The sequence below is a fragment of the Plasmodium falciparum genome (assembly GCF_000002765.6).
Source record: "Plasmodium falciparum 3D7 genome assembly, chromosome: 5".
In the NCBI taxonomy this organism is placed as follows: Eukaryota; Apicomplexa; class Aconoidasida; order Haemosporida; family Plasmodiidae; genus Plasmodium; species Plasmodium falciparum.
This window is the reverse complement of record NC_004326.2, coordinates 1,210,001-1,222,500: the sequence shown is the minus strand read 5'-3', so window position 1 is coordinate 1,222,500 and position 12,500 is coordinate 1,210,001. Positions and strand designations below refer to the sequence as shown.

Here is a 12,500-nt window from a genome sequence, read left to right as displayed (position 1 = left end):
TTGTTTTTCTTTTTTTTTCTTTTTTTTTTCTTTTTTTTTCTTTTTCTTTTTTTTTTTTTTCTCAAAAAATTTCATAGTACTTTAAAATACTATAATTTTTGAAAAATTTTGGTAAGTCCTTTTTCTATTTATATATTTTCTCAAACAAAAATATATGAAAAGAAGGAATGTATAAGAATAACATAAATATTATATATATAAAAATATTGTGAATATGTGTTTGTATATGTCCTAATTTCATATGCGTGTGCAAAATTTAAATATCATCCATCTTATTTATCATAATATATATATATATAATATATCAAGTCTAATTTGAATTAATAATATTATGAAATGATTATAAAATTAAACTCTTAATGTAAATTATTATTTTTTATTTATTTTTTAATTTTTTTTTTTTCCAGATAAGAGAAAAAAAATATATATGCCATTATATATATACATATATATGTTTAAATATACACATTTTTAAATAATAGAAATACATTTATAAAAAAATAAAAAAATGGTAGAAGAGGAAAATGGACTACGTAGTTATTTTAGAAGATTATATATAAACACATCTGACGTAAGTCAAAAAAAAAAAAAAAAAAAAAAAAAAATTTCTGGAATTTCTTTATTTTTTTTTTTTTTTTAATATATAAAATTAAAATATATATTTATATTAATGTGCTCCTTATATATTCATATAATTATATATATATATATATATATATATTATATATGTGTGTATTTTTTTTTTTTTTTTTTTTTTTCTTCTGTTCCATTTTATAGTATGTAAAAAATTACATGACCGCTTCAGATCAAGAGATGCAAAACAATGCCGATCCCATTATGGATATAATAGCCACGGCACCAAGTGATTCTTTATATTTTATTGAAAGGATAAATCTTATTTCAGCTATAATAAGTTTAAGTACATCCTTTCCGTATTTAACCTACTTACTTATATATTGGAAAGATTGCTCATGTAATGATATTCTGAGATGGTGGATTGTCATAAATAGTATCTTACAATTAATACAAGCACCTGTTCGATTTTTCTTATATTTCTTGTTAAGAAAATATAAAAGCGAAAATGAACGAATGCATATACACGCGTAAGTATAAAATTATTTTTAACAAGTCATTTGTTTGATCAACAGAACTTTATAATATATTAAAGACATAAAAAAAAATATATATATATATGTATATATATACATATATATATTATTTATTTTTATTTTTATTTTCATTTTTATTTTTCTTCTAGGTTGAGAAGACTTACCAGCTCTAAAGGTTGGAAACTTAGCAAACGTTTTAGTCTCCTAAATTATTTGTGGTTTATAACAGGGACTGTAGTTATGGTTGTAACGAGAAAACATACGAAGAATTTTTACTTATGGTTTATATCATGGACTATTATATTATCATGTATATTTCGTGTATTCTTTACAATTATATGGTTCTGTTTTTTCTTTCCTTATCATCAAAATATACCCAAAAAAAAAAAAGGAGTACCCAAAACTTTTTTCTCAGAAATTACAACATTTAAATATACTTTAACAAGAAAATTAAAAAATGAATCTTGTTCCATATGTTTATCAGACTTTGTAGAAAAAGATGAAATCATGGAATTAAATTGTTTACATAATTTTCATACGAAATGTGCTAAAAAATGGTTATCTCAAAAAAGACATTGCCCGTTATGTCAAAGGGACGTTATGAAACCCATATAAACAAAAAAAAAAACAAAAAAAAAAAAAAAAAAAAAAAAAAAAAAAAAAAAAAAAAAAAAAAAAAAATTTAAATAAACCACAAATGTTTTTCAAAAAAAAACATATATGTATATATATATATATATATATATATATATGTTGAAAGTTATAAAATTATATTTATAAAGTATAATATATAAATATATATATATATATATATATATATATATATATATATACATATATATTTTTTTTTTTTTTTTTTTTTTTTGATATGTAACACCTTATTCTTTTTTCCTTTTTTCTTTTTTAATTATATTATTATTTTTTTATTTATTATTTTTTTAAATTCTCATAAAAATAATTTATATTAATTATTTAAATGCAGCCCTTTTATCATATATATATATATAATATATATATAATATATATATTTTTTTTTATTAACAACTATATGTACATATTAAATACATAAAATACATACGTAAATCTACATAAATGTATATATATATATATATATATATATATATTTATATATTTATATATTTATATATTTATATTTATATATGTACTAATTTTTTTTATTATTCTTAAGTTATAAATAATAATTTGTTTATATAAAGTTTAACAATATATAATGTATGCATTTTTTTTTTTTTTTTGCTCTTTAATATATAAATATATACATATATATAATATAATATATATATTTATGTATAAATAAAATTTTTATTAAAAATTTCATTTTTGTAATTTTAACTGTTTTTACAATATATAAATATATCTATCTATATATTTATTTATTTATTTATATTTATATATTTTTCTGAATTCTTTTATAATTATAAAAATAAAAGGCATAAAAATATAATTTAATGTTACGTAAAAAAATTTGAAATGAATTGGAAGAATAAGGTTCCTTTTTTTTATGACAACCATTATATGAGTATAAATAAATATAAGCACATGATTATTATTTTTAATGATAAAAATAAAAACATAATGTGCTTACACATTAATGTAATATATATAATTCATAAAAAATATATACATATGTGACTTAAACATTTTATTAATAAATAAGAGGAGAATTTAAGAAATGGATAAGAATATATGGGCTTTTCTTTTTTTTTTTATAAAAAAAAAAATTATATATTAAAAAAAAATATATATATATACAATATATATATATATATATATATATATATATGTGTCATTTTAAAAAAAAAAACTAAAAACAAGATAAATTTATAAGGTCAAATTAAAAAGATAAGAGATTATATACACGCGGCAAATAGATTGTATAATTGCTTAGGTACATAAAATTTACATGTCATCATACATAAGATATTAAATAAATACATAAATATATATATATATATATATTTTTTTTTAATTTTATTCCTCATACATATTTTATATTATTCAAAATAATCACGGTTCGATTCCTCAATAGGCTTAATAATAGTTAATGGATCACAGGAAAATTCATGAAGCTCCTCATTAAATTTAAATTTAGAAAGATTACTTAGTAAACTATCTTTTTGTAACGTTTTTGATGACGACAAAATGGATGTTGAATTTTCTTGTGGTTTTGTAAAATCATTTGTGAAATCGATAGTTTTATTATTTGTTGTATTAACAGAAGCATCCATTTCTTCACTTTTTAAACTTTTTAAAACATCCATATATTTATTGTATAAATCTTTCTTTATTTTAGATTTGTTAGATAAAACGGGTTCATTTCTTATTATTCGTTTATTATACACATGGTCATAATTATCATAATTATCATAATTATCAAAATTGTCATAATAATTATTATTATTATTATTATTGTTATTGTTTAAATTATTATTTTTTTTAGTTGTATATTTTTTTTTATTCTCATTAGATATATCCAACTTAACATTTGTATTATTCATGTTATAGTCATTATCATATATATATTTATTTTTATTATCTTTTCCATTATATGTATTCATTTTATTATCACGAGAATTATCACATAATAGTAAGGTACCTTTTTTTATGTTATTATAATCATTTGAACTATATAATATATTATTATATTCATTCCTTGCATCCTTACTATTGTTATTATTGTGATAACTATTATTTATCTTTTCGTTATTTTTAGTTACATTATATTTATCAATACTTATGTTAGGTCCCATATCTGAACTCAACGAATCTAATAAAACAATACTACTATTATTACTATTAGCTTCATAACTCGTTTGAGAAATGAAATTATAATTTTTTTTTTTTCTCTTCTCATCATATGATTTGTTTCTTATATTATTATCTGTGACTTTATTATCTACATAATTATCCTTTTGATTATTATAAATATCATTTTTTTGATCATTATAAATATCATTTTTTTGATCATTATAAATATCATTTTTTTGATCATTATAAATATCATTTTTTTGATCATTATAATTATCATTTTTTTGATCATTATAATTATCATTTTTTTTATTATTTTCATTTTTATTTTCGTTCACATTTACTACACCCCCCCCTGCTATCATATCTTCATCATATTCCTCTTGCACATTATACACATCCCTTCCCTTTTTCATATCCATTTTATTTTTATTCATATTTTCGTTTTGCTTATTTTTAATTCTATTTTTATTTTCTTCAACATAAAATAACGGAAATTTCGCATCATTTTCTTCATCACTCGTAATTTGACTCTCTAAATTATTCTTTTGATTATTCTTATAAATCGATTTATCAATCGCTTCAATAAATGAACTATCCAAATTATATTTTTTTTTCATATTAAAAGGTTTTATCATACTATCCATATTATTTATAGAATCTTTATTTATATTTTTTTTATCTATCAATACTTTTTGTTTATCATTTGTTTTTATATCATTATGTATATAATATTCTTTATTTCCTTTCACTTTTTTTTTTTTTTTTTTCTCTCCTTTATTATATATTCCATTTTTCTTAAAATCATAAACCATATCATCATAATAATCATTTTTGTCTGCTTTTTCATTTTTACTTTTCTTACTATTAGATAGATCATCATCTGTATTGATTTTATTCTCAACTTTTGATTTGTTGATAGTATCCATTTTATTGTGTCCATTAATTTTTTTATTATATGTATGACTAAGATTAAACATCTTTTTTAATTTTGCACTACTAAATAAAGATATATCATTATTTCCAAGGTACGATGACATACCACTAGATGTACTATTAAGTAAATCTTCGTCATTTTTGTCATAATTCTTTTTTATATATATACTCTCATTTGTCTCTTTCTTTTTAATATCTTCTTTATTCATAGATATTTGATCAAATGGTTCCTCCCTATTTATGTTTTCATGGGTACATTCAGCTTTCCTTTCTATATTTTTATCTTCGCCTTCATTTTTTACAGAATCATTTGCATACTTTTGCACATTTTGTTCAACTTCCTTTATTATATCTATATTATTTTTTGTTTTACTTTTATCTTTATTTTTATTAGAATTAATAAAAATATTAAAATCGTCATTATATTCATAAGTTAAATTCTTATTATGTTCCTTAAAATTTGTCTCTTCTTCATTTTGCACATTGTCATACACATTTTCGTGGTCCTTCCTTTGTGTATCGGTATATGTTTTATGATCAATTGGACTTATATGATTAAGAATATTTTTATGATCATCTTTAATTTTTGTAATATCATGTGTGCTTTCATCTTTTTGAGCTTTCAAAAAATTTCTGTTAAGACATGTATTAGGAGAAAGTGATATATCGATTGGTTTATCGCTAAAAGCATTTAGATAATCATAATTATTATTACATGTTTTATTTTGTTCTCTTTGTAATTCTTCTTTTAATTTCTCTATAATTACTATATTATCACTATTATTTATATTCAATTCATCTATTTCTTTTTTTAAATTATCAATAACTTTTTCATATGAATTATATTTTTTCTGTGCTTCTAAATGGAAATTATTATATGCTGCATGATTTTGTTCCAGTTTTTTTTCTTTTTCTTCTAATAATTGTAATTTAATATTTTTTTCATTTAGATTTTCTCTTAAAGATTTTAATTCATTTTTTAATAAAATATATTCTTCTTCTTTTTTAATATGTATTTTACTAATTTCACTAATATTATTCTGAACAAATTTTGCATTATTTTCATACTCATCTATTTGTTTTTTTAATTCATATATGATATTTTTACTTTGTATTAATTCATTTTCATATTGTGTTTTATCAATAGCTACTTTTGTTAATGCATCTAAAGAATCATCTCTTTGTGTTTTTATATTTCCGATTTCCACTGATAATGTCTGTATATAAATTTCTAGATTTTTAATTTTTTCCACAGACTTTTTTAATTCGCTTTGTATCTTTATAGCCGCATCTTCAATTATTGTTTTTTCTTGTAATATTATTTTATAATCTTCTTCTATTTTTTTTAAATGATTATTTGTTATATTTAATATTTCGATTTCTTGTTGTAATTGTTGAATAATTAATGTGCTATTAGCATTGTTCGAAGAATTTTGAATATGTAAATTTTGATTCTCTTTCAATATTTCATTATATTTTATATTTATATTTGAATACTCATTATTTATATTTTCTAATTTACATTTATAAGTTTCTATTGCTTCATCTTTTTTATCTAAGAGTGTTGCAAATTCATCTACTTGGTTATTTGAATCTATTAAATCAGTTTTCAATTTTCTTATTTCATTTTTATATCCTTCTAGTTTCTGATTTGTTAATATATTCGTATCTTTTAATTCATTCATTTTCTCATTACATGCACTTAATTTATTTAATAAATTATGTATATAATCTGTTAAATGTTTTTTTGTTTCATTTGAACATGATATAATATTATTAAATTCAGCAGATTCTAATTTTAAATTATTTATTGTATTCTTATTTAAATCAAATTCACTCTCTTTTTCTTTAATCTGTTTTTCTAATGAAAACATCTCTTCTTTTAATATAGCTAGCTCGCTCTTTTCTTCATTATATTTTCTTTCATATTTCTCACTTTTTCTTCTTTCTTCTTTTAATTCATTTTTTAATTTTACTACTATTCTTTCTAACTCTTCAATATTTTCTTCTTTTAATTTCATATCAACACGTAATTCATCCAATTCGACGTAGTTTTTATTATATTCATCCTGTATATTTTCCAATTTTTTCTCTTTATCTTTTATTATATTTTCTACACTTTTTCTTTTTTCGACTTCCTCGCAAGTTTCAACCTCTTTAGTAGAACTATAGCTTTCGCCTGATTTGTTCATATTAAAATATATATTATCTCCCTTTATCTTTCCATTATATATTTCGTTAAACTCCTTTTCATCCTCATTTTTTATTTCTAGTTGTGTTTCTAATAATACAACTCGATTTTTTAAATGGAAAATTTCATTGTTTTTGGTATTTATTATTTTATGTAGGTTATCCACATCAAATGTATTACTATCATTTTTTGTGCCCTTCAAATCAAAGCTATTATAAATATTATTATTATTATTAATATTATTATTATTATTGTCAGTATCATCCATGGTATATATATTTTGTTCATTCTTATCATTTTGTTGATTATGATAATTTTCGTTTAGCATACTTTCAGAAAATGATTCATTATCCTTCAATTCTTTTTGTTCTTTTATTCCGTTTATTAATCGAAGTTCATTCAGTTTACGAATTTCAATTTCGTATTCATGCAGCCTCTCTTTGAGGTAGTTTATCTCTTGGTCCTTCTCCTCAAACGATTTATAATTACCTGTAAAGGGAAAAAAAAAAAAAAAAATAAAATAAAATAAAATAAAATAAAAAAAAAAAAAAATATATATATAAATTTATTTATTTATATATATATTAATTCATGTCTCCTTCATTTTATCACCTTCGGCCATATTATCTTCCATTTTTGTTGTGCTACCCCCCTTGTGACCATTTTTTAATAACTCCAATTCAATTTTAAATTCCTTACAAAGATTTTTATAATATGATAATTCCTTGCCCAGAGATAAGGTATGATCATTTATTATAGAAGGTTGTTTACTTTTCAGTACCTTTTTTCCCATTCTTTCATACATTTTTTTTTTTTTATCTAATTCAATATCGTCATATGATGTTATACGATTATAATTTGAATCATGTGTATCACAATGTAATAATTCATAACTAGATGTATCATTTTCTTCTTCATCATCTTCTTTCTTTTTATTTGGTTTTATAATATTTAAGGATATTTCTAATTTCTTATTTTCTAAAATATAATATTCTTTTAATTTACATTCTTCATCTAGTCTTTTATTAAGTTCTTTAATTTTATTTTCATACATTTCACACAACACAGGATTATTACCATCACCATTAATGTTATCATTCCTTGTATTATTATTATTATTATTATTATTATTATGTTTGATTTGGTTATCATCTTTATCCTTTCCCATTTGTCCAGCTTGTTCATTTGTGTCATCCTTTTTGTCCTTTTCCTCACCTTCCCTTATTTCTTCATTTTTCAATACTTTAAATTTTTGCTGTAATTCTTCATACTTGTCTGATAACTTTTGAAAATTATGAATTGCTTGAATTAAATCATCAAAAATTATTTGAACAAGAGGTGTACACAAGACACATAAATATTCTGTATAATTCAGGTTTTTTAATTTTCTTCTTAATTTATTATAATTTTTTTTTTTTATTTCATCATTATCATCATGAATATTTTTCTTTTTCATATTATCACTTGACATGATATCTTTATTATTAACTTGTTCTTTTATTTTCATATCCTCATCGACTTTATTCATTTTTTTGTCTAAATTATAAAACTTATTTTTATTATCACAAATTTTATTCTTTTCATTTTTATTATCACAACTTTTATTCTTTTCATTTTTATTATCACAACTTTTATTCTTTTCATTTTTATTATCACAACTTTTATTCTTTTCATTTTGATTATCACAACTTTTATTCTTTTCATTTTGATTATCACAACTTTTATTCTTTTCATTTTGATTATCATAAATTATGTCCTTTTCCTTCTTATTATCCATATTTTTATTCTTTTCCTTTTTATTATCATCCTTATCATTTTTCTTTATTTCGCTTTTCTTTTTTATTATATCATTTCCCTTATTTCCAACTACACTTTTTTCAGTAACTCCTTTGGACGTTTTCTTTTTTTCCTCTTCTTTTAAATTACATGAACTTTTTTTTTTTTTCTCTTTCCTTACATCCATAATTCTCACAATATATTAATAATAAAATTCATTATATAAATATATAAATATATATATATATATATATATATATATACATATAAACATTAAATTATTCATATATCAATATGCTGATATATTAAAAATAAAAAAAAAAAAAAATTAATACACATAATGTAAGTTTATATTCACTATATTTAATAAAAATATTCATTAACAAAAATATAAAATATTAAACATATAAATATATTTATTTATACATTTTACACATATATATGTAATTATATATATTGAATGTTCAAAATAATAATATAAATAAGGTAAATTATATAAATAATTATACTCTTATAATAATATTTATATGTTTCATTCAATAAAATAATTTGAGAAGAATATACAAATAATATAATACTTACATATAATAACACACAAGAAAAAAATAAAATATATATATAAAAAAAAAAAAAAAAAAAAAAAAAAAAATATTAAAAATATTTTTAAAAGCTTAAGAAAATATTATGATAATATTTAAATTGATGTGTATACAATAATTTAAAATATTAACAAAATTATATAATAGAGAATTAAAAATTATAAATCATATCAAAATTCATCATTTCTATAAAAAATATATCATGCAAATAATATATATATATTATATATATATATATATATATATATATATATATATATTTATATATTTATATGTGATCATATTCTATTTATTTTATTATATTAAGTGGGTAAAAAATATTAAGAACCCAAATTGTTATTTCCAAAAAAAAAAAAAAAATACAGAATAGAAATGAAATGAAATAAAATAAAATAAAATAAAATAAAAACATTTTTAAATAATATGCAATAAATATAATATGTATAATATATATATATTTACAACGTTATTGTAAATGTTCATTATATATATATATATATATAAAAACATATATCTTCATTTTATTTATGTTCTTACATTTTTATAAACAAATTTATATTTATAACTCTAAAAGGGTTACATCAAAAATATGTGAAGATTTCTAAAAGTAAATATACATAATTATATATATATATATATATATATATATTTTTTTTGTGTGACCACATATTATCTTCTAATTCATAAATGTAATTTCTACCATTCATTATAGGCATATAATAAAATAGAAAATTCTTTATTTTTATAAAAAAAAAAAAAAAAAAAAAAAAAAAAAAAAAGGCGAAAAAAGGAAAATTAAATAATCAAACAATTAAACAATTAAACATGCAAAATGATATAATAAAATAAAATATATATATATATATATAATAATATATATACAATATATGTAACAACATAATATGTTTGTTCAATTTATGTTCATTTCTAAAAATCGACCAACCCACATTAACCTTCATATATCCTTATAATTTTGACATATTTTATTTTCTACCCTTAATTCTACATAAAGATTGTAATGATTTTATCGTTTCCGTTTAATATCATAAGATATAAAATAAATCATGCCATTTTAAAAAATGAAAAGATATTAGTAAAATATTTTCAAACGGAAAAGAAAAGATTTGGAGAATTACACCAACCTAGGACGAGACATGAAAAGAAATATCATCTTGATATTCTTGACGAAGTATATTTTGATATGACAGAAGCCATAGAAGAAAAAAATAAATTAGAAAGAGAAGAATATAATAACATTGATAAAAATATTTCAGATATCATTTTAAATTATAATATTAGTAAAAAAAATGAAATTATTAAAAGTTTAATGAGATATAGTATTGAAATAAAAAAAAAAAATAAAAATAACAATAATAATAATAACAAAAGCAAAAACAAAAACGAAACAATCAATATGATAAAAAAGGATAGCAATATAAATAATAATCATGTGTATCAAAACCAAACCATTTGTTTTAATAATAACAAAGATAATAACGAGGATAATATATTTCCATTAATTAAAAGCAATATTAAAGATTATAGTCATCACTTCAATACATGCGAAATAGGTATCATTTTGAAATGCTTTCTTAAAATAAATATTCATGATATAGAAATTATTAATACATTATTACATCAATATTTTAAAAGAAATATGAAATTTTCTATATATGGTTCTTTATATGTTTTAAATTTTTTTTCAAAATGTCCATCTCTATTATTACCATATAATATGAATAATTTAAAACTATTATGTTCAGATATATTAAAAAAAATACACCTTTTTGAATTTAAAAACATTTGTATAATATGTAATTATGCCTCTTCCTTATATTTACCAACCAATAAAATGTTTATTCATAATTTTATTGAAAATATTTGTAATTATTTATTAAATGAAAAAAAAGAACATTTCTCTTCTTCTGCAGATTCTATACATTATATATGTAATGCATGTGCAAGAGTTCATTTTTTTAATAAAGAAATATTCAATTTCTTAAAAATAGAAATAGAAAAAAATATTTCCTCCTTTTCATTAGATCAATTAGTATCCTTATGTAATGCATATAGTAAATTTAAAAATGCAGAACAATCTAATTATTTATCATTATTCTTATTATTAGCAGATCATATTATAAACAAATCGTATCAAATAACAACTAGACATTTGAGTGTCCTTGCTAATTCTTTTAATAATGCTTGTATACTACATGAAAAATTATTTTATATTATCACAGAAGAAGGTCTTAATCACATCAATTCTTTTCAACCTCAACAATTGGTTATGCTTATACATGCATATGTTAATATCGGATTAATAAATAATAAATTACTATGTCATATTTGGGAAAAAGCATATCAATTTATCAATGAATATACTCTTCAAGAATTGTCTATGCTTATACAAGCATACACAAAAAGTTCTCAACATATGGACTCATTTTTTAATAAACTTTGTCATACAATATATATTTTTATAATAACGAAATATCCATTCCTACAAGAAAAAAGGATTAACAATAATTATGAGGAGAACGCTAAAGGGGATATAGAAAATGATTATATGGAAAATAACTGTGTAGATAATAAATATATAGATAATAAATATATACATAATAATTGTGTAGATAATAAATATATACATAATAATTGTGTAGATAATAAATATATACATAATAATTGTGTAGATAATAAATATATACATAATAATTGTGTAGATAATAAATATATACATAATAATTGTGTAGATAATAAATATATACATAATAATTGTGTAGATAATAAATATATACATAATAATTGTGTAGATAATAAATATATACATAATAATTGTGTAGATAATAAATATATACATAATAATTGTGTAGATAATATCTATAATGCCCATCACTACCAATACAATAAATATATGAACTACCTACACATTTTAAAACAACATAAACAATGCGATCTTTCATATAACACATTAGACGATAAAAATTCAAAACAAGCAGAACTTATTTTTTATGTAATATACAATAAAAGGAATCACAACGATTTTTTAGATAAATCTAAGAATAATTTCATTGAAAAAAAAATAAAAGATCATATTCATTTGAATCATGATGAAAAAAATGA

General features: G+C 19.1%; 3 protein-coding genes across 3 annotated transcripts in view; 2 read left to right on the top strand and 1 right to left on the bottom strand.

Moving 5' to 3' along the window:
- Positions 1 to 508: 508 nt before the first annotated feature.
- On the top strand, positions 509 to 1,724 carry PF3D7_0529900 (RING zinc finger protein, putative; the record flags this gene model as incomplete). Its single annotated transcript, XM_001351816.3, has 3 exons — positions 509 to 571; positions 778 to 1,103; positions 1,259 to 1,724. 3 exons carry the CDS (start codon positions 509 to 511, stop codon positions 1,722 to 1,724), a joined length of 855 nt encoding a protein of 284 aa, XP_001351852.1.
- Positions 1,725 to 3,124: 1,400 nt separating this feature from the next.
- On the bottom strand, positions 3,125 to 8,968 carry PF3D7_0529800 (conserved Plasmodium protein, unknown function; the record flags this gene model as incomplete). Its single annotated transcript, XM_001351815.1, has 2 exons — positions 3,125 to 7,494; positions 7,618 to 8,968. 2 exons carry the CDS (start codon positions 8,966 to 8,968, stop codon positions 3,125 to 3,127), a joined length of 5,721 nt encoding a protein of 1,906 aa, XP_001351851.1.
- Positions 8,969 to 10,398: 1,430 nt separating this feature from the next.
- PF3D7_0529700 (heptatricopeptide repeat-containing protein, putative) overlaps positions 10,399 to 12,500 on the top strand; it is a gene marked incomplete at both ends in the record, with an annotated part of 3,097 nt that continues 995 nt past the window's right edge. Inside the window, one exon of the mRNA XM_001351814.1 lies at positions 10,399 to 12,500. This exon is cut by the window's right edge and continues 769 nt beyond it. Within this exon, the coding sequence (XP_001351850.1) occupies positions 10,399 to 12,500 (2,102 nt within the window).